We start from the raw sequence: 27,219 nt of genomic DNA, 5'->3' as shown, positions 1-27,219 counted from the left end.
GAATCCGGGCCTGGTGCTAGTATAATTATTACAGAAAATCGATAATCAACATATTAACCACAGCTGTGCCAGGTTGGCGGCAGCGTCTCGAAAGGCAATTCTTCATCAGTGGCTATCAACAGAAACCCCATCAGTTATACTAGCGAAACAAAAACTAAACCATATTTTCCATATGGACTGGCTGGAAGCCATGACAAATAAAGAGCAACAAACTTAAAAATTCTTTCTTACTTGGACCACATACATTATCAATCTCCCCTCACCACTCAAATACCTAACTACTGACACCTTCACAAATACAACTTGGTATGACACAGAAATTTTGAGGGGTAAAGGTGGCCATACACGGGCCGATAAAAGCAGCCGAGTCGGCAGCTTATTGGCCCATGTATGGGGGCCCCCGACGGGCGAAAGTCGGCCAGATCTTGATCGGATGGGACTAAAAATCCCTTCGACCGCCCGTTCGCTAGGATCCGAACGTTGGGCCCTAGGGCCCACAATCGGATCAGCTCGATATTGGCCACCTCAAGGTGGGCATATCGGAGAGAGATCCGCTCATTTGGCGACATCGCCAATCGAGCGGATCTCTCCGCGTATGGCCACCTTAACTCATTGTTACAAGAAACAAACAAATTTATTCAAAACACATCCCCAAGAACTGGAATAACTTTAAGCTCACCCCCCAGGAGTCAACGGGCTTTTGGCATCTTACATAAGGTAAACAATACCAGCCTATTAAATTTGTAATTAATCTCAGTATTTGCTTTATACAAACATATCACTATGTTAACTCTATTTAAACTTAATTCTCTTTCTTTATTTACTTCTTTTCTTCTACTTAATGCATGTATTACAATATCATTGATTACTGTACTAGTAACTGGACATACAACGTCCAGGAAATGTATAACATGCTATAAAAATTAATAAAAACATTATTAAAAAAAAATTTAAGAACTTTTTCTAATGGACTCAGTTTATAGATACGTAGTTTCAACCTATGTTGCACATTATTATATTTTTATTAGATTAAGCAAAGAAAAACAATTGAAACATTTAAACTTACAGTTATAACAAGAAATGTCCGAATTCACCAATACTTACGTCAATTTATGTTGGCATTGACCAGAACATTTTGCCATTATGATATTAGCAGAGCAGTTTGTTTTTTCATTCTGATAATCGTACTCCCCTTGGATACCCACTGTCGCAGGGACTGGTTTACATGATGTGTCACCTGCATGAAAAAAAGCAAAACTATTACGGTGCCTTCCCTTAGATAAACTTTGAAATACTATTCTGTAAAACTTAGTAACTGCATCCTAATATGGGTTTATACTTCTCCAGGCTCATTTGTGGGATGTTTGGGACCTGAGGTTTTCTGGATAAGGGGTTTTTCCATAATTTGTATTGACTAGGGAATGCATCTCCTGTAACATGGAGCTTTATGGATATCCATTTTCTGGATAAGAGATCCCATACCTGTATTGGTAAATGTCATACTTTTGCTTTTCTGTTTAATTAAATGTAATTGAAATTCATCAGCATCCATATGCATCACTATTTGTCTGTGTGCCCTTTAAATAGGCATATCCGAAAAACAAACATGAAACATTATGAATTAATTTGCATGTAAATAAAACATTTAGAGCAGAAAGATATTGTGCAATATGTAATTAACTCTTTATTTTTCAATATATGTACTGCTATGTTGTATACATTTTATTATCTCAATACCTTTCTCTGTTATAAACAACACCACAGAACAGACTATAGAATTAATTATTTGGCCCAAAAAAGAACAATAGTGGATGAGGATTTAATAATATATTTTAAAATTTCTCAGATATAAACTTGCTATGAACATTAATTATATGAATTCAAGATAATTCTTAACATCAGTCTGGGTACTTGCAAAAAACAACTTCTCTCCCCCACCTCCAGACAGAAATGTACACATTTATGAAATCTTCTGTCCCCATTATTACATTCATTGCAAATATTTTTAAGAAAAAATGTATGTCACCTTTTTGGCCAGTGCACTTAAAGTGGTAGTTTACTTTCCAAACACTTTTGTGTTTTGGTGGTTTCCACCATCAGAAGAAATCACAGGCCCCTGTATATCAACATTTCCTGGGCCCCTGGCCACCACCGAGTGCCCCACCCCAGACCCAATGCACCCCCACATCACAGTTAAAAAGTCACAAAAAACATGGGCGCTAAAACATGAATGCTAAAAACCTATTGGTGGCCAGGCTCCCCCCTACAAGTTAAAATAAACCTTTTGTGGCCAGGCCCCCCCCCACCATTGGTGGTCAGAGGCCCCCATAAAAGTTAGAACATTTTCACTGGTGGTCAGGGCTGCCACTACAAGTTAAAAAAAACAACAATTGGTGGACAGGGGCCCACGATAAAAGTTAAAAAAAAAACGTCATTGGTGGTTAGGCCCTCACCCCCTGCAAGTTAAAAAAACATTGGTGGCCAGGGTCCCCCCTACAAGTTAAAAAAAAACATTGGTGGCAAGGGTCCCCCCCTTACATATTGAAAAAAAAACATTGGTGGCCAGGGGCCGCATAGAAAAAAAAATCATTGTTCGAATATGGAAGTCAAGGGATTTTTAGCGTATTCGATAGAATAGACTTGGATAGAAATCATTCGATCAAGCTATGAAATCGTTAGAAACGACCGATTCGACCGATTTTTAGCGATCGATCAAAGGATTTCTATCCGACCAAAAAAAAAAACTTAGAAAAGTACTCTGCACTTTGGCAGCTTTAATTTGGCGAAGTATGAAGTCGAAGTTTTTTTTAAAGAGACAGTACTTAGTACTCTAAAAGTACCCAAAGTACTCTAAAAACCCAAAACTTTACTTTGAAATTCAAACTTTTTGAAATTTGAACCATTCACTCGAGCTTAGTAAATCTGCCCCATAGTGTCTCTGACAGTAAGGGGCCCACTAAGATGATGAGCTGAAGCCTGCCTAGCAGTATAAAACGGTGTAAATCTATGCTAATATCTTAGAAACCACTTAAAATAAAAAATGAATTTAAATTGCAAAAGTGTTTACACCAACTAATTTTTGGGGGTTGCCTTTAATATTTCAGTCTGACAGCTCAGAATTCCAAGCACAGACTGAACTGTTTTGATTTGCTCGGCAGCATCTGTGGAATGTTAGAAGCTATTGTATCAATTATAACAACTGTCATTATTAAAACTAAGGGATTCTGTTCAGCAGGTCCAAAGATAAGAAATCAGTCAACAAATGTTGCATAATTTGTGAACCCCTCCCAGCTTCATGAGAAGGTGACATTAAGAAGTTAACCACCCCTTAAAAGAATTATTGTAAGATGTAAGAGGATTAACCAGAAAGACCACTGAAATATACACAAGATATATTTTTACAGACAAGTTTGGGGCAAAACTATGTAACTATGTAACTATGTAACTAAATAAATCCAGCTTCGCAAGTACAAGTAATACAATATTGTTCCTGTTCTATAAGGGCAGTAGCATTTCAAATATTTTGCTTGTAGGAGTAATTTTGAATTAGATAGTCTGTGAGTGAAATAATGGCAGCATTTTTAAAGCTACATGCTGCCTTTTGGCTTATTTGTTTTTTTGTTTTTTTTTTATTATTGCTGTAATGGATTTACCCATTTATATAATCACCTTGTTTTTTATCAACATTAGAGAAAAACATCACCGCTGATGTTGCCTGTAACCACAAATCACCAATTACATTTGAACAGTCACCTACAAGTTAGAAAACAAAAGCAAAGATCTGATTGGTTGTTATGGGCAGCATCACCGGTGATGTTTGTCTCCAACTTTATTAAATAAGTGCTGCATTTCCAAGTGGTATTGTCTGAATATCATCTACACATACAAATTGCAAAAAATCAAAAAAAAATCTACTATACTCTACAGACAATTTAAATGTTGTCCAAACTTACATGAGAAACAACAGCCATCTGAATCATAGGTTCTTTCACTCTAAAAAGACAGATAAAAGTTAAAAAAAAAAACATATTGGTGTTAATGTCAAAACTATATATGTACAAAGATCTGTGATGAGAGAGTCACATTAATATGCCAAAATACCTGGTTACCTTTATGACTGCTGAATAACCTCTTTTTTAATTTGTTTTACAGGTTATATGGAGAGATGTGGGATCGGTAATAATATATTGAAAAGAATCATGAGAGACGTGGGTGACAGAGAAATAAAACAACATGAGAAGAAAAGTAGACAATGCGTGAGGGGGTGATGATGATGTAGGGACCCATACTCTAGGAGAGTAAAATAGTGAGGGAAGGTAGAAAGAGCAGCTTTGTGCTCCATCAAGAATTGCAGCAGGGAGTAAATTCCCTAGGCTGTAAGATTGTCTACAGTGAAGGGACCAGTGGATAAGGTGGCAGGTTTTAGGTTCTCCTCCCTGGCCACTCCAATGGGTGAGACCCAGACCACGTGTGAGCTATTTCTGTCTGGAGGTATGTCGTACTGCCTTGACTACATCCTCAAGGGATCCACATGCAGTTTTCTTTGATGTACTGTCCTAGCCTTGTGAATATCTATTCTGCCAATGCCTTTATGCACTGTAAGTAACCCTGTGGATCATGGATCATGAAATGAAAAGTAGATAACACCGAACTGAATTAGATAAGAATCTCTTGTATGTCCTGAAACATTTGGTTACCAAATGTGCAGTTTGAATATTTGATAGGGACATGTGCCATGGTCAATTGATGCTGTCAGGCCATTTGAAATGTTCATGGTTCACATGGGGATGGAAGGAGGAGTGAAGTCCCTTGGATAAATGTAGCCTGGATATAGCTCATATTGCACAAGTTGCTTTTATCTCTGTTTAAGCCACTGCAGAGGGTATCAAACTTTTCCAAAAAGGTATTATTTTATTTATTATTAGATAAAATAGGAAAATACCGGAAATGTATTTCAAGCTGACAGCAAGATTATCTCAGGAAAAAATTTGCACCATGTGAAGCATTTGTAGAGCAAATTTCTTTGTATTTCGGATTACCCAAACACAATCTAAACTATCTACTATCTACTGTGTGTATCTACTGCCACACACCTGACCATGCTCCAGTTGTGCCCTTCATGCCCATGGCTACTATCGCCCTACGCTCTTCTGGAACTCTGTCAATGATTTATTTGGGCGTACATTACTGAGAACTTGTGACTTGGATGTTACTTCAGGTGGCTCTTAAAAGATCTATGTGAAATAAAATGCCAGAAATAATGTATTTGCACCCATTTAGCAACAAAAGCTTCTAATATACTGTGTTAAGCTGTTATTTGATTCTGTCAGCAGGTGTTAGCATCAGAGTCTCCAAGATGTGATGTAATATCTTTGTTTTCCTTTACTTGTTATAAAGAGAATAAAGCATCACCAATCAGGATGATTCTAGTAGATGGCTAAGAGTCCTGACTATAACTAGATTGCAAGCAGGGCTGGAACTAGGAGTAGGCAGAGTAGGCACGTGCCTAGGGCGCAAAGCTGGGTGGGCGCCAGGCACATACATGCTCTGTCACCTACCCCGAGTCCGGTCCCGACTGCCGTGTGCATCTTTCGGGCAAATTGCGCTTCTGTGCTTGCGCGCACGCCATTTCGTGCATGCGCGGTGGAGTGCTATTTTGAGCATGCACGCTGGAGCGCAGTCAAGCGCATGCGCAGTTGAGCGCGCACAGAGCCGGTGCCGTGGCCGCCTGGTTGCCTAGGGCGCCTGGCCGGGTAAGCCCGGCTCTGATTGCAAGATTATTAATATACTTTTCTAACACTAAAAAAGTGTAGGTAAATGTTTGAAATACTAGGTACTGTATATAGATACCTTCAGTGGTTAAGTACAGTGGAAATGTTAAAACTATTAATTTTTATAGGGGATGTGTTTTGAACAGTATTTTTAGAATGTTTTTATATGTTGTTATTAATTGGAAACAAATGATCACCATACTCAAGTATGTTCTGTTTGTCTGCAAGATGGTTGTGATTGGCTGATGTTGTTACCAATTTTTTCCACCAGGTGTCATGAGATCTTAAATCTATAAATTGCACACAATAAAAAGTTGGATAGGACTCAAAACATTTTTCTGTTCTCGGCTCAGCTTCTTGGAGTGCTGCCCAATATACTCTTGATTGTTTTGATTTATGACGAAAAGATGTAATTTGATGTTTATGTTGCTGCTTGGTCAACAAATTGGTTAAGGTTGGTTTTTTTTAAAGGGCATTATAGGACATTACTGGCTTATTTTTTTTTTTTTTTTTTTTTTTACATAGAAAAGAGCAAAGAGAGTAAAAGTAAGTAACTTAACTTTTTATATAAACCAGCAATTTTTTTCTTATGGTGAGGTGAGTTACGCTGTGGCATCCCCTGCTGACTGATGGTGTGATGGCATATTCAATGAATTCCTTTATGAGTGGCTTGGGTTACTTTATTAAAAAATGTTGTGTGCATGTGTGTACCCATGTGTTGAAGGAAATCCACACTCACAGGTTTTTCTTGCGATATATATATATATATATATATATATATATATATATATATATATGATTAAGGGAAGGAGTTCCTGAAACGCGTAAAGCATATGTTTTTCTACATTACCCAGCAATAAAATCCTGTTCTTTACCGGAGTGCCGTCCTTCTGTTCGTGCATTTATATATATATACCCGCCTAATGGTTTTAAAAAATAGTGGTGAGCACAACTTTCCCTTGTTTGTTGTAGTTTATACAGGAGCAGTGACCAGCTCCATGTTGTAGCTCCCACCCTTCCCAGCTATAGTCAGGTGATCCCACTGGTGTCTAATAAAAGGGCAGCCAAGTATGGAGGTTTACTTTGAAAGCAGCAAGTTAAGTTGCAGGTAATACCTAGTCCCTTTGTAAAATGTATAATGAAGCAATAGAATTCTTAATGAATCAGATAAAATTGAGCATAGGACTGGCCAGATATGGGATGACTTTGACGTAGTTGGCCAGCTTAAATATATTGCAATATATGGACAAACAATCCCTGTTTTGTTTAAAGGGTAAGGCATTTTTTAGTAGCAGTATGCACAAAATGTCGCTGTCTTAAATATATTGATAATGGGTTGAGTGCAGAGGACTCTTGTATTTGACTATATATATATATATATATATATATATATATATATATATATATATATATATATATATATATATATATATATATATATATATATATATATATTATGCACAGCCAACTTCTTCCTAAGAAGCAACCTTAATAAACCCATAGTACAGGGAAATATCATTGATGATGTCAGAATGACACGTCATATCTATTAATTAGTAAGTTATCTGAACTCAAAAAAATGCAACAAGTATTATATATACATCGAGTTAAACTGAAAAGACATGATAAAAAACTGTTAATTTAAGCAAAAGGTAGAAACAGTTTGTGTAGATAAAACTGCCCAATATTGTTGGATATTAATGGCGGTGGATCAAAATAGGCAACCCTTATAAACTGTACAAAATGCATACTATGGAGGTTATTTATCAAAGTTCGATTTCGTCTCAACATTTTCTGCTGCAAATCCACTCGGGTTTTTTACTTTTATTTATTGTTACATTTTCCCTAAAAATTACTTTGCAGGAAAAAAACCAGATTTTCATGATTTTTTTGGATTTTTCACCTGAAAAACTCAGATTTTTTCTTCATTTTTATATAATTAACATGCCTGTCGTTGTAGAGTACTGAACTCCCTTTACACCTTGCACCTGCCTGCACTGTTTATGCACTTTGAAGACCATAAACGATTTAGGGTGTTTCTCAGGTACAATTGTATGTCATATGTGTCCAAGTGATTTGCCATAAAATGTTCTGGGGGAAATTCTGTATTGTAATAAAAAGAATGTGCAGAATTTTGCAATTTACAGTTAGTAAATGAGGCATAGTAATTGGTAGCTACTATTTTGTGTGTGTTGTGCACGTAGACATGTTTGACCTTTTATGTTCCTAAGTCAAGTGTGCGCTCAACTAGGTCTTTAAATATATTTTGATTTCTTTTGCCAGTAGTTTAAAGTTAGCTAAAGATCATTTCACAATTCTGTAACAAAGTCTTCTGGTAAGTGCTGTTTTATCTGTTATTGAACAAGTTACACCCCCCCATCATGTTCATATCTTTTGAAATTATTGTTCAATTGCACTGGTTTCAATTATTTCAGCCAAAGTGAGAAGTGATTATATATTTAAATCTATTTTGTAGAGTTCTACTTTTTACTTGGCAGATGTATCTTCATTTTACAAAACAGAACAGTACCTTGAACAAGGTTGTATAATATTGAGTAAACATAAATCAGTACATGGATCACATAATACCTTACTGCAAACTTGTTCATTTGGGCATGATTTAACATTCACTGTCAAGCCTGATGCGTCACATCTATAAGTGATACAAGGATTCGATTTGTCTATAAAGGTAGCCCCAAGCTACAAAAATGGAAACAAAACAGGTTTAGTTAATATAACATTGATGGCATTTTTCATGTAGAGACTACATTCATTTTTTAAAAACAGCAGTAAAATCTGAAAAATCAAGACAATGGTTCAAACTTAACATACACATATAGGGGATGTAAAGTGTTAACCCTGTGAATGAAGGCTTATAATAATTGGTAGGATAGCAACTTTCATAGTAACTAGCATTGCAAGATTCAACTGTCATAGCATATTTCAGTAGTATCAGATAGGCAGGGTCAGCTAGAATGAGCAGTCCAATGCTCCACCAAGAAGAGACAGTGGCCTATTCACTGAGGTGACACAAGTCAGGCTAGGGAGTCAGGGTAGAGTATTATCCCTTTAAAACAACACATAATATTTGGCACATTGGAGGTGACATGTGGTGAGTTTAATGTATAAAGTAACTGCCATATTTGCTGGTTTGATGAGAGTGACTATGATATCTGTGCAATACTATTGAACCTATACAGCTGTTCTGGTTTAAGAACCAATGGTGCCAAAGCACTACAGTTCAGCTTGGAGACCCTTTACCTCCTGTGATGGCCCAGTTAAAAGCAAGAGTTACAGGGTTTGATTTGACCACTTTTACAAAGTTCAACATACAGGTCATGTCTTACCTTATATTCTGTTCCATTATGTTTACATGTCAGCGGCTCTGTTAATAGAGACATGGAAAAATACATCACAGTATATTCATTGTACAAGTGGTATGATGTCAGACAACACATTGCAAGGATTAGATCAAACAGCAACCAAGATTTTCTATACAGGTGATTAAATGCATGGTACATTAAAAGTTTCCCCATTGTTCAATTACTTTTGGTATGTAAATTTAATATTTATCCCTGAACTATTTTTTGGGGAGGGGGGGGGTAAAAAGTTAGTCCAAGAAAATCTACAGGTATATATTCTCAAGTAGCAACTGATGTGCTATAGAAATCCAAAATCATTTAATTCTTTTATTATTATGAACTGCATAATACAGTATTACTGTGCTGCAAAATAATTGTCTGTGTGGCTATTCATAGTAATATTTCACACTATGGAGCAGGAGATACAAATGTCCTGAATTGCTGGATTTATTGAGAATTAGGGTTACAACAGCTTATTCATTACAAGGGGAGTCATTTATTTATTTATATATTTTAATATTCACACAGTGTATATTTATTGGCAAATGATTGTATTGCCCATTTTTCCCTAAAATGTTGCACTGCTATGCCCGTCTTCCAGTTTTTTGCAAACTCGATTTGCGCATATATTTTCTCAAATGGCTCACAAATGAGATGGGTATTTGTGTGAGTGCGCCCACTGCGCGAGAGGTTGACAGTAATTTAAATTTGCAATTTTCAAAACTGTTTTGCAAATATTTTCTTCACCACCAAAATTGCGGCGTAACTCAAAAGCGGAATTTTGTTTTCCGATTTTTACCATAATTAAAAAGTTTGTGTGGACAAAAAAAAATTAGAGAAAAAAATTTGCAATTCTGTTTGCACATTAAATACCACAATCTTAGCTAGCTTTATAAATATAACCATGAGCAGGGCAAATATATTCATTGTGCTAACCACCAATAAAAAAATTTGCCAGGTAAACGGTGTAGAGGTCCTTGGGAGCTGCAGTGAACTTTTTTCATATTTTTTTTCACTTGGAATTGTCAGAAAACCTGAGTTTTTAGAGGCATTTGAGGTATTTGTATTTTTCCATTCATACTTCTTTTATTCAGATTGCACCGTGGTGGGTGATGCCTTCTTGTATCTGGCATTGATGTACTATATGAGTATATAGAGTGCATCAATCAGATTTGCACAAGGAGAAAATGGGGGTTACATTAGGTAGAATTTGTAAACATTTCACCAAACTCAATAAGTCATCTGTTAGATGAAACCAACTGGATTGTTTTTATAGAAACCAACTGGATTGTTTTATATACTACATGAGTTGTATCTTCATTATTTACAGATGAAGAAAGGATGTTTGCAAATAACTCACAGATCTTGTAATTGTTGAATCATCATTAAAGATGATGACTACAATACTCCACTTTCATCTGTAAATATGAACTAAAATTCTGAAAGAGGTCATAAGAAGTAATAATACTGCAGAAAACATTATAAAACATACCGCAATATCCACAGCATGATTTCCCAGGTTTTCTCAGTACCCTCCTTTCGTCGCTCTTACAGATTATCTCCTTTTCACACTGGCGTGGTGCACATTGTGTTTTTCCAGAGGTTCCATTGCATGTGCACACATCACAACCAGTTTGCCACATATGACCTGCCTGTAAAAAAGATTCATTGCATAATATGATTTGCACAGCTTCCTAAAAAGTCACATTTAAATTGAAATAATCCTCATTATACGACAAGGCAAGTTTTGATTTGATTCTGCATCTCACAATATATTTACATTTCTTTAAATCAACAAGAATATAGGTAGGATTTGAGTTAAAGTAAAAATAACAAATTCAAGCAAATCGTACTACCCCCTCAAAAATCTACCTGCATTCTGCTCCTGGACTACTTTTCTCCAGGAGCAGAATGTTGTTTCATTTCAAAAGATAGGCTCTCAAAACTCTGTTTATTTTCATGGTTAGTTTCATTGAGAGAAAGAATAAAAACTCTTAAAAGCATGAAACACATATACTGTACATGTTTACTTTGGCTAGTTTTATAGTTTTGAAGCTAGTGTAAGTGCAATGGACAATACCTATTATGTTTTCTAGTACAGAAGAGATGAATAGCCATTTAAAATAAATACACTGCTCAGATAATTCAGCACATTTAAAAAAGTTAAAAAAAAAGAACCTCTCAGAATTTCCCAAGTTCCCTCTATCATGAAAACTATTGTGAAAATGAAAACATAATTTATTAAACTTCATCATACACTGATGCTCCTGGCTGAATAATTTATACAGACACAAACAAAATAGCTGACTTGAGCAAAAATCCTGCATGTAGAAAAACATGATTATTTTGAAAGTGCGATCTCTAATACTTTTTCTAGGAAAAGGCAGAACCCCACCAAAGGCAGTATTAGTTGTAACTATTTAAAAATCTAGTAAAAAATCTGTCTCTAACGCTCACATGAATAAAGAATGAAGACAGACAGATTCTTATGTCTTATGATGACATTTTTCATTTTTGCAATAGTTGCCCTTTAACATACTGTATAGTCAAAATGTAGATAGCTGAATAAGCCAATTTAAAATGTAATTTGTATAATTCCTTTGTTGATCAGACAATTAACAATGCCCTGGTCCTGACTGGGATGCTGTTTTTGTTTGGCGCTCATTTACTGTGCAATTCACCTTTCATACTTGCACAGTCATGGGGGAATTGAGATTATAGTAGTGCAATCTATTTGAGGGAGACTTAGACCCTCATCCACAGTCAGGAAAAGTGGACAATGTCTCTCTGCATAATAACTATACTAGCCCATGCAGCCAAAAAAAAGCTACATCTTGACTATAATGTATAAAAGAAAGAAGGTGTAAATTAAGAATTCATTTTCCCATATTAGAGGTGTTATGTGCCCTATTTCTCATTGTAGTTAAGAACAAATTTTAAGTCTGTAATAGTAAGGAATGAATGCAGAACCTTTACATTTTACAGTAAAGGAAATCAAACTGCAAAAAACATTTCTTATTAGGTTCTCTGTAATACTGAGCCAGTTTGTGTGCATGAAATGTGGATGCTTACTTGTACTGACTCTCCAGACGATCCACAGCAAGCTGCAAAAAATATAAGATACCCACTTTGTAAATACTTTTGTTAATACATGAACAAAAATGCATTATCAAAAGCTAATATTCACAGCTGATTTCCAAGAGACCAGACATAGTGATGGGTGAATAAATTTGGCAGACACTAATTCGTGGCAAATTTCTATGTTCTACCACAAGTGAACTACTATTCAAAAAGGTCGATTCTATGGTAAACACCCCCATTTCAATGTATACTGTGTTCTTCATTTTTTTGTTATTTGCAATTGGTTGATTAATTGATTCACTGACCTAAGCACATACAGCAAAATATTGTATATATTTTAAAACACAATAAAGTCACGTACTAGCTTTAGGAGGAATGGTAGTTGTAGGGACAGCTGAAATAACATAAGAAAAGAATGTGTCTTAAATTCTCACATTATAATAATTACACACATATACTTTTCTGTGATTAATGAATTATGCAGTGCTTTACATTAGATAACAAACAGGGAACAAACAGCAAATAACAAACAAGGGTTTACAGAGTACAATAGGAGTTTTCAACCTAAAGGCTTAGGGTACAATTGAAATATAGAGATTTTAGAAACAAATTTGTGATTGATAATACCTTTATCACCGTATTATAACATTGATTATGTATCAGTGTTAAGATACATTGAATAGACTTCCCTAAACAGGTGGATCTTTAGGGAGCATTTTACAGTTTGGAAGGAAGGAGAGAGCCTGATAGTTCAAAGCATAGAGTTCCAGAGAAAAGCAGATGCCGGAGAGAAGCCTTTAGATGAGAATGGGCTGAAGTGATGAGGCAAAGGTCAGAAACAGAATGATGTTTGCGTGAAGGAGTGTATTTAGAGAACATGAGGTATAAGGAGGGGCTTTATTGTTAAGGGCCTTGGCGGAGATAAAAGAGACTGGATAAGTGTTTTGTATGTATCTGAACTGAGATACGGTCATATTCATACAATGAATGGGACAAGATTTTTCCAAGTGTTTGGAAGTATGTAGTGAAAAAGACAGATGGAAGTCTCAGATAATTCCCAGGCAGCGTGCCTGTGTGTTCGGTGATGTTGTTAACTGTTAGTGAAATCTGTGGGACAGGGGAGGATCTTGGAGGAAATATAATGAGTTCTGTTTTAGAAAGATTCAGTTTCAGGTGGCGCTGTGACATGCAAGAGTAGACAGCAGAAAGCCAGTGTTTATGGATGGAGAGAGATGGTTGTGATAGCGCAGGTGAAAGTAGAAAAGTAGGTGATGTTGGACGGGTGGATCAAGAGCATGACCCTAAATTTGAATAGGAGAGTCGGCCCACTAAGAGAGACCAAATTAAGTTTTTAGTAGGAATTTAGAAGTAGCTGGAGAGGCAGAGTTGTCAATGGGAATATTGAAGTACCCTAAAATGTGAGCTGCTATGGCATTTGAGAGATGGGAGTAGGGGCCAGGGGACTGACATATGACTGTGAGACACAGAGAGATTGCTGTGGACTTCAAAAGAAGTTAGTGTGGTTAGAGTTTGAATCCTACATTTGGGGGAGAGAACAAATCCAACCCCAGTCTCCAGGTCAGAGGGTATGACTAAATGAGATGCCCCATAGGAAAGTGCAGCAGGCGAAGCAGTGTAAGTAGGAGAGAGACATGTTTCAGTGATGCAATAATAATATGAATGCCCAGTTCTAATTTTTCTGTTAAAACTCTGTGATTATTTAATTCACTGACCTAAGCACATAGAGAAAATTGTAGATACATAGATTGTACATAACCTGTACAAAGTATTGTCAATACTATGTTAATGCGTGTTTTAGGTTAGTAAGAAAAAATTGGAAAACAAAGTATATTTGATATGTGTAGGGCTGAGTGAAGGTTTTGCAGGGTCCCTGGCTCTTAATCCACCAAATAACAATTCTGTTATTGGAGGGTTGTTCTTTATTATAAAGGTTTGCAGCTGGAATTTTAAAGACAAAAGGGCAAAAATAAACTTAATAGTTTACTCAAGAACATACAAAGCACATAAAAGTTACTTACTCGATTTAGTAGTTGTAGCTGGAATAAGAGAAGAAAAGAATGTGTCTTATATTCTTACATTATAATAATTACACATACAGGGGGGAATGTAATATGTCTCGCTAGCTAGCACAAAAAACCTGCGCAACGATGCTTGTGAATGTTAGCAACCATGGAAGTTATAAGATTTTGCAATCGTAAAACCTTTTGTGTGACAAAATATTTAACGAAACTCCAGAGCAGGTGTTAATGTTGTAACGACCACGTTATCAGGAACCTTGTTCAGCGATAGTACCTGCGGATGCACAGGTGAACCCTGTGTGTTCCGGTGCTCAAAATACGCCCTTTTGGGGCCCCGAGCTTTCTGATGCGGAAGCCAACAACGAAGTGTGTAACAAGTCCGAAAAAGAGGTACCGGCAGTGATTTAGAAAAGACGTAGTCGAAGTCAGGCAAAGAGTTCAAGACAGGTGGCAGGAATCGTAGTCAAGGATCGGGCAGAAGTCAAAACCAGAAATTCAAAGTCACAACAAACACTTCAGCAGGAACAGTAAAACTGGAACCAGCTTGGGCACAGAAAAAAATGGAGGACTGGCCTTTAAAAGAGTTTTGGCACCAAAAATTAAAAACATGACATCATGACGCTCGGTGTCAAACGTCACACAAGACGCAAACCTGGAAGTGCGCGCCTGCGCAACAACAGGCGAGGAGAGATGCACCAGGCTGTAAGGGACTTCGGCAATCTCCCGGCGTATCTCCAGAGTACCCTCCGGGAACTGCCAAAACTTGTCTGGAAACTTCTTATGAAAGGCCCTGATCAGTCGAGGAGCATGAGTGTCAGCAACTCTTACCCAAGATCTCTTCTCAGGTCCAAAACCCTTCCAATGGACCAAAAATTGGACCTTGCCACTCACCTTCCTGGAATCCAGAATTTCTTGAACCTTGAACTCTTGGTGATCCTGAAGAATGATGGGAGCAGGAGGAGGTTGATCAACTGAAAAATTATTCCTAACAAAAGTCTTGAGCAAGGAAACATGAAAAACATTGGAGATGTTCATGGTAGACGGAAGTTCCAAATGAAAGGACACAGGATTAATCACCTCCTTAATCGTGAAAGGTCCCACATAACGAGGTCCAAACTTGGGAGAAGGTAGACAAAGTTGGATGTGTTTAGTGGAAAGCCAGACAAAATCTCCAACTTGATAAGGATGATTAGCACGTCAATGTTTGTAGGCTGCAATTTTCTGAGAGGAAGAAGCTTTCAGAAGAGATTGGTGGGCTTGAGACCAAATGGTTTTGAAATCCTGAACAATTGCATTTGCTGCAGGAATCTCAGTCTTGAAAATCTCAGACGGAAGGGCTGAAGGGAGTCATGTTGCAAGTTATTGTGAGCAAACTCAGCCCAAGGAAGAAGTTCAACCCAATCATCCAGATTACAAGAGATAAAGCACCGTAAGAACTGCTCCAGGATTTGATTGGTCCTTTCAGTCTGACCATTGCTTTGGGAATGGTAAGCTGAGGAAAAGTTCAGTGTGATCCCCAAATGTTTGGAAAAGGCATGCCAAAATCTGGATTCAAACTGTAACCCTCGATCCGACACAATGGACTGGAACACCATGTAAACTAAAAATCTCCTTAATGAAGACTTGAGTCAAGCCAGCAGCCAAACAAAGTTTTTTCAGAGGGATAAAATGAGCCATCAACGACTACCAGAATAGTGGTCATATCTGAAGAGTTTGACAAATCCACGATAAAATCCATAGCAACATCGAGCCAGGGTTGAGCAGGTACAGGTAAGGGTTGGAGAAGACCACATGGCAAGCAACAAGGAGTCTTCTGTTGTGCACACACAGTGCAGGCAGAGAAAAAAAGTTTTACATCTTTAAGCATAGAAGACAGAAGACAATATCTGGAGATGAAATCATGAGTCTTCTTGATGCCAGGATGCCCGGAAATTTTAGAAGAATGGGCCCGTTCAAGAACTTGGGAGACTCTTTGCTGGGGAACAAAAATCTTGCCAGGAGGAAATTCAAGAGGACATTCCACATTAGAGAAATCAGAAAGAGAAGTGGGTGCCACCACTAAATCAGGGGAAATAATGGGTGCGGGCGGGATCTGGAGAAAGCATCCGCCTTTGTATTCTTCAAACCAGGACGATAAGAAATGAACAAAGTCCAATGGGCCTAACGAGGATTGAGTCTTCTGGCAGACAAAATATATTCACATTTCTTATGGTCTGTTAGAATAGTAATAGGCTCTTTACCTCCCTCAAGCAAATGACACCACTCTTCCAGCCAAGAGTTCACGGTTGCCTACATCATAATTTCTCTCCTTTTGAGAAAGTTTGTGGGATGAAGGGTCCCCTGGAATTCTGCCCGTTGGGACAGAATGGCACCAACTCCTATCTCTGAAGAATCGAGCTCCGGAATAAATGCCCTGGCAGGATATGGGTGACAGAGAATAGGAGCTGAGCTAAAAAGTTTCTTGAGTGTAGAGAATGCCTCCTGAGCTCGAGGAGTCCAGGAAGTTCTAAAAGGCTTTTTTGTGAGGGCCGTAATGGGGGCCAAAGTCTGGGAAAAGTTCTTTATGAATTTACGATAGAAATTGGCAAATCCTAGGAAGCGCTGAATGGTTTTCAGACCTCTAGGAATTGGCCAGTCCAGGACAGCAGAGAGAGAACCCAGAGGAAGAAATGATGTAGTCCAAAAAGAAATTGTGATCTTATGAAATCACATTTCTCGAGCTTGGCATAAAGACAGTTCTGCCTTAACTTGAGCAGAACTTGTTTTACTTGAAGAAGGTGATCAGGCATAGAAGAAGAATAAACTAAAACATTGTCCAAATAGACAATGACACAAGACTGCAGAAAATCACGAAGGACATCGTTGATGAGATTTTGAAAGACAGCGGGGGAGTTTTACAAGCCAAAGAGCATGACCAAATTTCTTCCACTCATCCCCCTGATGAATACGAATGAGTTTATACGCACCTCGTAAGTCCAATTTAGTGAAGACTTTGGTTCCCCTTAATCTATCAAATAACTCTGGTGTCAAAGACAAAGGGTAACGGTTCTTTATCGTAAACTTGTTCAAGGCTCTGTAATCAATACATGGTTTAAGAGTGCCATCTTTTTTCTGCACAAAAAAGAACCCAGCCCCGTCTGGAGATGTAGATTTCCTGATGACAGATTCTCTAGAACATATTCTTTCATGGCTTGGGTCTCCGGTACAGATAATGGATATGTTCTTCCCCGAGGAGGGATGGAGCCAGGGACTATAGGGCAATCATAAGGTCGATGCGGTGGTAAAACTTCAGCATTTTTATTTTCAAACACATCCACAAACTCCTTGTAGACATCAGGAAGAAGAAGACTAGACAGCAGAGAGAGAACCCAGAGGAAGAAATGATGTAGTCCAAAAAGAAATTGTGATCTTATGAAATCACATTTCTCGAGCTTGGCATAAAGACAGTTCTCCCTTAACTTGAGCAGAACTTGTTTTACTTGAAGAAGGTGATCAGACATAGAAGAAGAATAAACTAAAACATTGTCCAAATAGACAATGACACAAGACTGCAGAAAATCACGAAGGACATCGTTGATGAGATTTTGAAAGACAGCGGGGGAGTTTTACAAGCCAAAGAGCATGACCAAATTTCTTCCACTCATCCCCCTGATGAATACGAATGAGTTTATACGCACCTCGTAAGTCCAATTTAGTGAAGACTTTGGTTCCCCTTAATCTATCAAATAACTCTGGTGTCAAAGACAAAGGGTAACGGTTCTTTATCGTAAACTTGTTCAAGGCTCTGTAATCAATACATGGTTTAAGAGTGCCATCTTTTTTCTGCACAAAAAAGAACCCAGCCCTGGCTGGAGATGTAGATTTCCTGATGACAGATTCTCTAGAACATATTCTTTCATGGCTTGGGTCTCCGGTACAGATAATGGATATGTTCTTCCCCGAGGAGGGATGGAGCCAGGGACTATAGGGCAATCATAAGGTCGATGCGGTGGTAAAACTTCAGCATTTTTATTTTCAAACACATCCACAAACTCCTTGTAGACATCAGGAAGAAGAAGACTAGATGCTGAAAGCAGAAATTAAGCAGCCACAGGAATAACAGAAGAAGAAATGCAATTGGATCTGCAATAAGCACTCCAGACCACAAGTTCTCCAGTAGACCAGTCAATGGAAGGGTTGTGAAGCCAAAACCAAGGAAATCCCGAAATGATTGGAGTATCAGGACAATCAATGAGCAGAAAGGAGATCTCCTCTTCATGAAGACTGCCCACTCGAATTAGGACTGGAGCATTGGCAAAAGAAAGAACACCAGGGGAAATGGGTCTGCCATCCACAGCCTGGACAGCAAGAGGAATCTTGAGAAGTATGGGGCTCAAAGCACAGAACTTGGCGAAGGAGTTATCGATGACATTTCCTGCCACTCTGGAATCCAGAAAAGCTTGGCAGGAAAACATATCAGACAGGGTGGAAATGGAAGCAGGGAGGAACATGCGAGACTTGAAGGAAACTGGGAGTGCAGACATTTTGCCATGGGGAGACTCCCCCCTCACACCTAAACCAGAGCATTTCCCTTATTCTGTGGTCTGGTAGGACAGGATCTCAGCAGATGTCGAGCAAGGCCACACTATCATCAAAAGAAGTTGGTAGATCCTGAGTCACCAGCTCGTCCTTTGGATCCTCATGAAGCCCCCTCCAGAAAGCTGCAATAAGCGTATGTAAGGATCAGCCCGGGACTCGAACCTTTATTTCCCAGATTCTGGACATTGTGTGTTCTTTTGAGCCACTGGGGGCTCTTTGAGGCTGATCCTTACCCTTGTGTGTCTTGTGTTTCATGTACCTGTCAGTTTCTAGTGTGTTCCTCCCCATTCTCCATCCACCTCGTTTACCCTCATGTGTTTCCCATTCCCAATTACCGTCCCTTTATTAACCCCACCCTGAGCTTTGCTCAGGGCTGAGTCATTAATTGTAATCGTATCCTGTATCTGGTCGCTGTATCTTGTTCCAGTGATTCCTTACCTGTATCCCAAGCTCCTGGATTCCAAGCTCCTGTGTTGCCTTGTTCCAGCATTGTTTCCTTATCCTCACCTTCCTGGTAATTACCTTATTTTGAACTGTTCCTGTGTTATTTGCAAGCTCCAAGTAAACCTGCTTTATTTTCACCATGTCTGCCTCCCTTACCATCTATGGGTACACCCCTGGGCTTCCGCCATATCCTCTCCCAATGGAATGGCTATCCACTATCACAGCGGTTCCACGCTGTAACCCTTACAGCATATTATTATTCCAGGATACTTTTGCAGCCAGAATCTGGAAATTTATGGCATATTCCGAGGCCGTATTGGATCCTTGGTTGATCTTCATGAGCCGATCAGAGGTATTAAGCTTTCAGCCCGGAAAGTCAAAAACTTGACGGACAGTGGAAAGGAAGGCAGCGGAATCATGAACCAGGGGATTGTCTCTATCCAGTAGTGGAGAAGCCCAAGCAAGAGCCTTTCCCTGTAGAAGAGCTAATAAGATAATATTTAACACCTTAGACTTCTCTGTGGTGAATTGATCGGGTGCCGAATCAAACTGAAGAAACCCTATGCAAGCATCCGGATCACCCCCAAAGCGAACAGGAATCTTAGAAACTTTTGCAGGTGCAGGCGGAGAAGGGACTAAAGACGGGACATGATGTGCTGCAACACCTGAGCAAGATGTGCCTGTTGAGCCTCCTGGCTGACCAGACGCTTCATCGTGAGGTCAAAAAATCCCTCCATAGTCGAGGAAGCAGCAGCCTTGGAAGGCTCCATATTTGTACAAGCTAACTGTAGTACAAGCTAACGACCATGTTATCAGGAACCATGTTCAGCGATAGTACCTGCGGGCGCACAGATGTTCACCAACGCCCTTTAAGGGCCCCCCGGCTTTCTGCTGCTGAAGCCAACAAGGAAGCTCATAACAAGTCCGAAAAAGAGGTACCGGCAGGGATTTAGAAAAGACTTAGTCGAAGTCAGGCGAAGAGTTCAAGACAGGCGGCAGGAATCGTAGTTTTGGCACCAAAAATTCAAAACCGGCGCATCTGTATGGCGTTGTGACGCTCAGCGTCATGACGCCCAGCGTCAAACACCCGCGTCACACAAGACACGTACCCAGAATGCGCGCCTGTGTACCAACAGACGAGGAGAGATGCACCGGGAGGTAAGGGACTTCGGCAATCTCGGGCATGTCTCACAAATGTGCAATGTATTATTCACCAGTGACTGATTTTACATTGGGAGCAGTGCTAAACATTTGCAAAGGCACCATTATAATAATGTTAATAATATTATCTATTTTATGAATTGTTGTGCTAGTATAATATGGGTACTGAACTTACTGTTTGTATATTTGGAGATATCTATTGGAAAAAGCAGCAACAAAAGTGTTAATAAATACAACTTATTATTATTGTCAGCTTACATCACACAGGAAAGTATCTTTATGTAAAATATGTAATGTATGTAGAGCTCTGCAGCACTAGAGACAGGGAGCTGCAGTGAAAAAACATTTATTATTTTTCATAATATAGACATATTTATATATATATATATATATATATATATATATATATATATATATATATATATATATATATATATATATATATATATATATATATAATCTATACATATATAACTACTTTTGAAAGTTCAATGTCTCCCAAATGCACTGATACCAAATATGTATGATTTTTGTAGATGACTTTTATATATCAAAAATTTCAAAAATATAATACAAAGTAATTATGCCGCATTCACACTAAAAACTTCAAACTTTTTTTGATACTTAACGAAACACCCGTCTGCTGTCATCTGTTGCCCCTGGGGCATGATTGTCACTTGTTTTCCCCTCTGCTTATTGCTTAGAGGTGGAGAATAAAGGAGCAACTTTAAAAGCCAGCTTTCAAGACCCCATAACAGAAATGCTACACAATGTAGAGCAACACAGAACCCCTTCCTCAGAACTTACAAATACCATCACATTCCAAAAATATTCCTAACATGCTAATATAACTCATATATTAGCTAATATAACTCATATATACTGTAACAATTCAATGAATGATAACAGCATTATAAGTGTCTTAGAACGTTCCTAATATTGTATATCTAATAACCTTGTCTCTAGCGAAGACATTCTCTCTATGGAAGACAAAGCACTCTGTTTCCTTTGTGTTTTAATCTAGACACATGATCTATTACAATAATGCAAAACTCACAAACTTAATGGTTCATCTCACCAGAATGTAGGGCTAAAATTGCTTATCTATTTTAGATTCATCTACAATAAGCTACAGGGATATTTAACAAAATAAATAAAACAAGTAGTATGACAATCATATAGCCCCATATCATAAATCTTTTCACAGTATGTGGATGATTTAAATATGCCCCCCCACCCTTAAAGACTAACACTAAAATGGCTCAAGGACATGTATCAATAATTACCGACCATGAGTCTGTCAGGTGTCAGTTATAATCAGGCAAGAGATGCCTAAAGTTCCTTACACATGCGTGGTTTACATAAGTTGCCACTTTCTTGACACTAACTCTGTATTTACTAAAACTTGTATTTATCAATTTTTTTGTTATTAAAACAAACTCAGCATAACTCCCATCCACAAAATTAACTCATTCATCAAAAAATCAACCCAAAAAAAGTCAGGTAAGGAGAAGTCTCGACAAAATCGAGCAAAATTTTAAATCACTCAAATTTATCAAGTTGTCTCCTGAAAACTCTTTTTCAGATTACCATACGAACCCAGCACAGATCACAATATATTCAAATTATAAAATGGACATCTACCATTGACTTCTACATGCCCGTTACAGGTTTGAGATGAGTATTTTTGGATTCAAATTTTTAGCAGCTTTGGGGTATAATAAATTCAAGTTTTTTTCCCACGAAAAATTCATGTTTTTCCCCTGAAATCATAAAAAAATCGAGGTTTAATAAGTAGGCTCCTTGGAGTTAGTTGTTGTTCTTTGTGCTGGAGGGCTACCTAGTTACAATAATACCTAAGCATACTTCAACTTTGGAAATATCAAGTGAAGGACAAATTAGACCACACCCAGCTACTCTTCAGATCTATGATGCCGGTGTAATTGAAAATCACATATCTTGTACAATATTACAAAGTTCCCAGGGAAAGAAACAACACCCTTAGTTGCTTTCCTCTTTTTACCAATCCTTAAAATACTTAACCCCATGTGTTATTTGAAGCAGGAATTAATAATTCAGAGGGATGCGAGATGGAAAAGTATGTAGAGCGGAATGGTGTTTATATGCGCAAAGCAAACATTTCAGACTTTATTTTTAGAATTTAATTTCAAAAGACTGATACAGAACTGAGAATTAGGAGAACCATATTATACTTGATTGAATTATTATTTGTTATTACCTACTGTTGGCTTTGCTGGAAGAACTGGTCCTACCACTATGGAAAAAAAGAATAATATAAAATATTACATAACTGCATAATTGATGCTATAAATATTCAGCATAAAAACTGAAACCCTAAATAACTTATATTGTAAAATAATGTTATCTTGATGTGCCACAGAGACTGAAGAAGTATAGCACCCTATATATTGGCACAGGACAATGTAAGACAAACACCACATGAGAAAAGCATGTCACATTGAAGTAAATTATTCAAGGTATTGAAAGGTAATTTTTGCTGTGGGTACCACTTCTTTGGCATATTTTTGGATATTCCAAATGTACCCTAGTGATTGTGAGTAGACAATTTTACTGGAGTCTTGGGAATGAAACACTGGACTATTATTGTGTAAAAAGAATTACATTTTATTGTGCAGTAAATTGTTGTAGATCATTATGAAGAATTTTCATGCACATACCAAGATTTTTGTTGCAGCTTTGCTCTTGATTTTTTGAGCATTTAACAGATTTACCCAAAGGTTATGATGGGCTTTGTCATTTTGTCATTTATTTTACAAAAAAATGAATAGTGACTTTTGAAAAATACTTTAGTAGATAGGGCTACAACAATCACTTTACCATTGTTTTTCCTACTTTTCATAAATGTGAAAAAATGGACCAGCAGAAAAATCAATAAGTGAGGGCAATTATATTTAGGATATTTTATCTTGTTGCTTAATAATATGTGGAATATAGGGTGCAGTAAAGCTTAAACTGTGAGGAATTATGATCAAATGATAACTATCCATTACTATTCACCTCTTTGGTTAGTGACTAAGGGGCAGATTTATCAATATGTGAGACTAGAGCTTGCCACAGAGCTTTACAGACCTTTACCACCATTTGATAAATACACTTCTAAAAATCCCATAGGAACGAACAGAAAGTTGGTCAGTTGCAATCTCATATTTTGATATCTGCTCCACAGTATTCTAATTCTAATGCAATATCAGTGATAGCTTATGGAATTGCAGTATCTGTACTTCTTAAACTGGTAGTATACATGAGTATAAACCTTTTTAACCATGGACATTAAAGGGGTTATTTATTAAAGGTCGAATGTTAGAGTTTTTTTATACCTCAAATGAAGTCTAATGAACTTGAATGAACTCACACTTAAATGGTATCTTATTTAAGAAAAAACTCAAATGCAGTCCGAGTTGCGAAACCTGAAAAGTCTAATTAATTGAGTTTTCTGTGGGAAAAAACGCAACTCACTCAAATTATTCGAGTTTTCGGGCAAAACCATCAGAAAAAGCAAACATCATGAAGGATGTTAACATCTTCAAATGGTCCAAGGGACCTCTGGCATTGACTCCAAAATGAGCTCCACAGGTTTTAGATTGTGTATTTTCAGATTCAAGCTATTTACAGGGTCGGGGTATAATAATTCTCTAAAAATTTTAGGTGTTTTTCAACCCGCAAATGTGAGTTTTGACTAAAAAAATAACCTCGAAAACTTGAAAAAAAAGAAATCCCTTTATTTGGAACACTTGGCAGGACCTGGATAAGTGACGTTCCAGACTGCAAATAAAAATCTTGATAAAAAGTTTGATAAAAGGCTATTTGCAGCCTGAAATGTCGCTTATTCAGGTCCTGCCAAGTGTTCCAAATGAAGACATTTTTATTCAAAAAGATCTGTGGTGCTGTACTTCAAGAGTTTTACAATGTAATAGAGTGATAACATTGAATGTTTTAAGTGTTAAGTGTTCTTTCATTGGATGAATAAGTTATTTTCTATGTTACTGGTCTGTTTGTTATGTACAGTAGGTTATTTCAGGAACTAGCATGTACAGGAATGATATATATTATTCGGATTTCTTAGAGCGAGGGGTTTTGCTGAAAGAGAGCTTTTCTTAATTTGGACCAACATTCCTTAAAACTGCAAAAAAATTTAATATTAGGAAAAATAAAAACAATAGTATTGTTTTAGCTTAGTTACCATCATGTACAAGCTACTGGTATAGAGCTATTTGCTTAAAATGTGTCCTGTTGATGCCCCTTTTATTTGGATTACCTTTACATTTCTTGCCTGCATCTAGCATTGAGTCTACAGACTGCTGATCCACCATTGAAATGTAATGTTGAAGTATAATGTGAAATTATACTCCCATAACATGCTTGTTACATTCTAAAGTACATATGAATTACTCATTGTTAGATAGATTAAGAAAAGTAACCAAAAGTATACCAAAAAAGCATCACCCTACCTAAAACCATGTAGTCAATAGTTGATCAGTGTAAAATATTAACATAAGTTTACTTTCTCTGCACATCTGTCTAGGAAATGCTTTCCTAGACCCTAATTCTGATTTTACCAAACAAAGTTTGTGTCTTTATTATGAACTTTTATAAAGAATAGGTTTTAAAATGAGCAGATCTCTGCAATGTCAGAGATCCCCGTCAGTGCACAGAATTACATATTTGCAGCATTGCCATATCAATCTGGTGACAATTCTCAAAAGACACTGAAGATGGCAGCTCAGTGCCCAATTGCAGGTCTATACTGGATAGTTTTGGGTATGCTAATTTTTTTATTACTCTGGTTCTTTACTGTTCCTGGCCATTCTTGACTACTGCCTGTCTCAACCACTGCCTGTTTTCCTGACAACATTTCTACCCTGCCCTGTGGATACTGCAATATTGGACTTAGATTTTTTTCCTGAGAATAACTTCCTCCTTGGTCTTGACAGCTTCATATTCTGTCTGTGGCCCTGATGGTACAGTCGGGCCATGGACTATACGGAAGAAGTGCTGGCCAGCCTAGAACAAGCTCTCCATAGAAGTTCTACACCACCATGCTACAATAAAGATCCACTTTCCAGCATGGGCTTTAACAATAAATGCTCATACTATTTGAGTAGCAGCTTTCTCAACAAACCATGGTGAGATATATTGTCTTAATGCTTGAGGGGTATCTCCCCTCTGGGAAAGGAATTCTCCCCTCATTAATCATTCAAAAGCCTTCCTGCAGACTCTCTTTTCTGTCTTTGATGCTCTTTGTCATGTAACTGATGCATCATCCTGCTTGATGCAGATCCATCAAGCGAATCACAGTGCTAGCAAGTTTGCTATATAATTCTGTATTCTGGATTCATAGACAGGACCAATGAGCCCTATGTAGCAGCTTACTGACAAGGTTTGTGTTATAAACTGAATATGATTTGGTATCCAGAAACATTTCTGGACAGGCAGAACATTTAATTGCTCTTACAGTCAAGGTGGATACTCGACCTCAGAGAGTGGCAGACAGAAAAAGACTGTAGCAAATAGTTTCAACCCTTGTTGGCTCATGTTTTCAATGGCCTAATCTCAAACCATCAGAATCTACATCTATTTCTCCAGAAAAACCTATACAGATAGGTAGGGCAAGTCTAAGTGGACAAGAAAAACTATGAAGCTGTTCTGTTGATCTTTGCCTCTACTTGTCAGTTGCAACTGAATTTGGGAAACTCCAATGCCTAGGTGAATTTGAAAGATTTTATTGAACCCTCTTGATATATATATATATAGGCACCCAGGTATGTACCGAAGTAAACGGTGTGCGCCTTTTGGTCTGTGAATACATATAGGGACATTGGGCCCTCTATGGCAGCACCCGTCATCCCATTTTGTGACACTGCTTTATCCAAAGCTGCGAAGTGGATCGCCTAGTAACCAGCATTCGACTTCCAGAACGCTTGGGACACTGAGTTCTCCCAGGAGCAACAAAGGAGGGAATGGAGGATTTTCATTCACAACACCTGCTAAACATAGACACTACACGGGAATTCGGGTTCTCATCAACTGATGCTGATCGTATTCTGTTCCCGACAACTTCATTTGACGAGACTGTAAGTAAATCCTCTATCAATATATATCATGAACTATTGGACCTAAAAAGAAAAGAAGTGGATCTATACCTACATGGTGTGTTTCTATCCAATTACCATAGACAGAAGTTGATACCTAGAGGCTTTAGAATAAATAATATCCCGACAATTGGTCGCAGCAATCCTGAATTTTGCAGCAAGTGGTGCGGTATACTGAACCGCTGCTCCCTTGACCTAATTCTACTAGTCGTTGAACAAGTGGGTAAAGACCTGGCGACAGTACAGGAGGATATAACTAAGCTAGAGACAAGCCATTTGGAGATTCTTAAAGCTGATAACACATGTGACTGGCTAAAAAAACTAACAGACATTGTAGAAAGACACAAACAAGATCTTAACAACTTCAAACAAACCAAAATACGGAAGGTGGCAGACGACTACAAACATAAACGGGTTTACGGCTGGCTTATGGGCATAAAATCTGAACGCTTCAGCAACATACGACGTAAACATAAACCCAGGACCCTGAACACAGTCGACAGCTCAGACCAATCAACCGACTCAGACTCTGGACCTTCGACACAGGCTGAACAAAGGGGTTTTTTAGGGGTACAAACACGCTCCCAACAAGACAAGCCCATAGGAAAAGAAACCACACTAGAAGGGGGAGGAATAAACAGAAAGGGAAAAC

General features: G+C 37.9%; 1 protein-coding gene across 50 annotated transcripts in view; it reads right to left on the bottom strand.

The window, feature by feature from the left end:
• csmd1-a (CUB and Sushi multiple domains 1/integumentary mucin B.1) overlaps positions 1 to 27,219 on the bottom strand; it is a 263,577-nt gene that overhangs the window by 2,241 nt on the left and 234,117 nt on the right. For all 50 annotated transcript variants that reach the window (XM_041586464.1, XM_041586465.1, XM_041586482.1 and 47 more), the window contains 10 exons: positions 22,676 to 22,711; positions 20,612 to 20,632; positions 14,254 to 14,271; positions 12,576 to 12,608; positions 12,206 to 12,237; positions 10,626 to 10,785; positions 9,119 to 9,156; positions 8,361 to 8,471; positions 3,954 to 3,993; positions 1,105 to 1,237 (listed from right to left, as the gene is read on the bottom strand). In XM_041586464.1, the coding sequence (XP_041442398.1) occupies positions 1,105 to 1,237; positions 3,954 to 3,993; positions 8,361 to 8,471; positions 9,119 to 9,156; positions 10,626 to 10,785; positions 12,206 to 12,237; positions 12,576 to 12,608; positions 14,254 to 14,271; positions 20,612 to 20,632; positions 22,676 to 22,711 (622 nt within the window). The remainder of the gene's footprint in view (positions 1 to 1,104; positions 1,238 to 3,953; positions 3,994 to 8,360; positions 8,472 to 9,118; positions 9,157 to 10,625; positions 10,786 to 12,205; positions 12,238 to 12,575; positions 12,609 to 14,253; positions 14,272 to 20,611; positions 20,633 to 22,675; positions 22,712 to 27,219) is intronic.

This window comes from Xenopus laevis, chromosome 3L (assembly GCF_017654675.1).
Source record: "Xenopus laevis strain J_2021 chromosome 3L, Xenopus_laevis_v10.1, whole genome shotgun sequence".
Taxonomy (NCBI): domain Eukaryota; kingdom Metazoa; phylum Chordata; class Amphibia; order Anura; family Pipidae; genus Xenopus; species Xenopus laevis.
The sequence above is the reverse complement of the archived record's forward strand: the minus strand, read 5'-3'. Positions and strand labels throughout refer to the sequence as shown.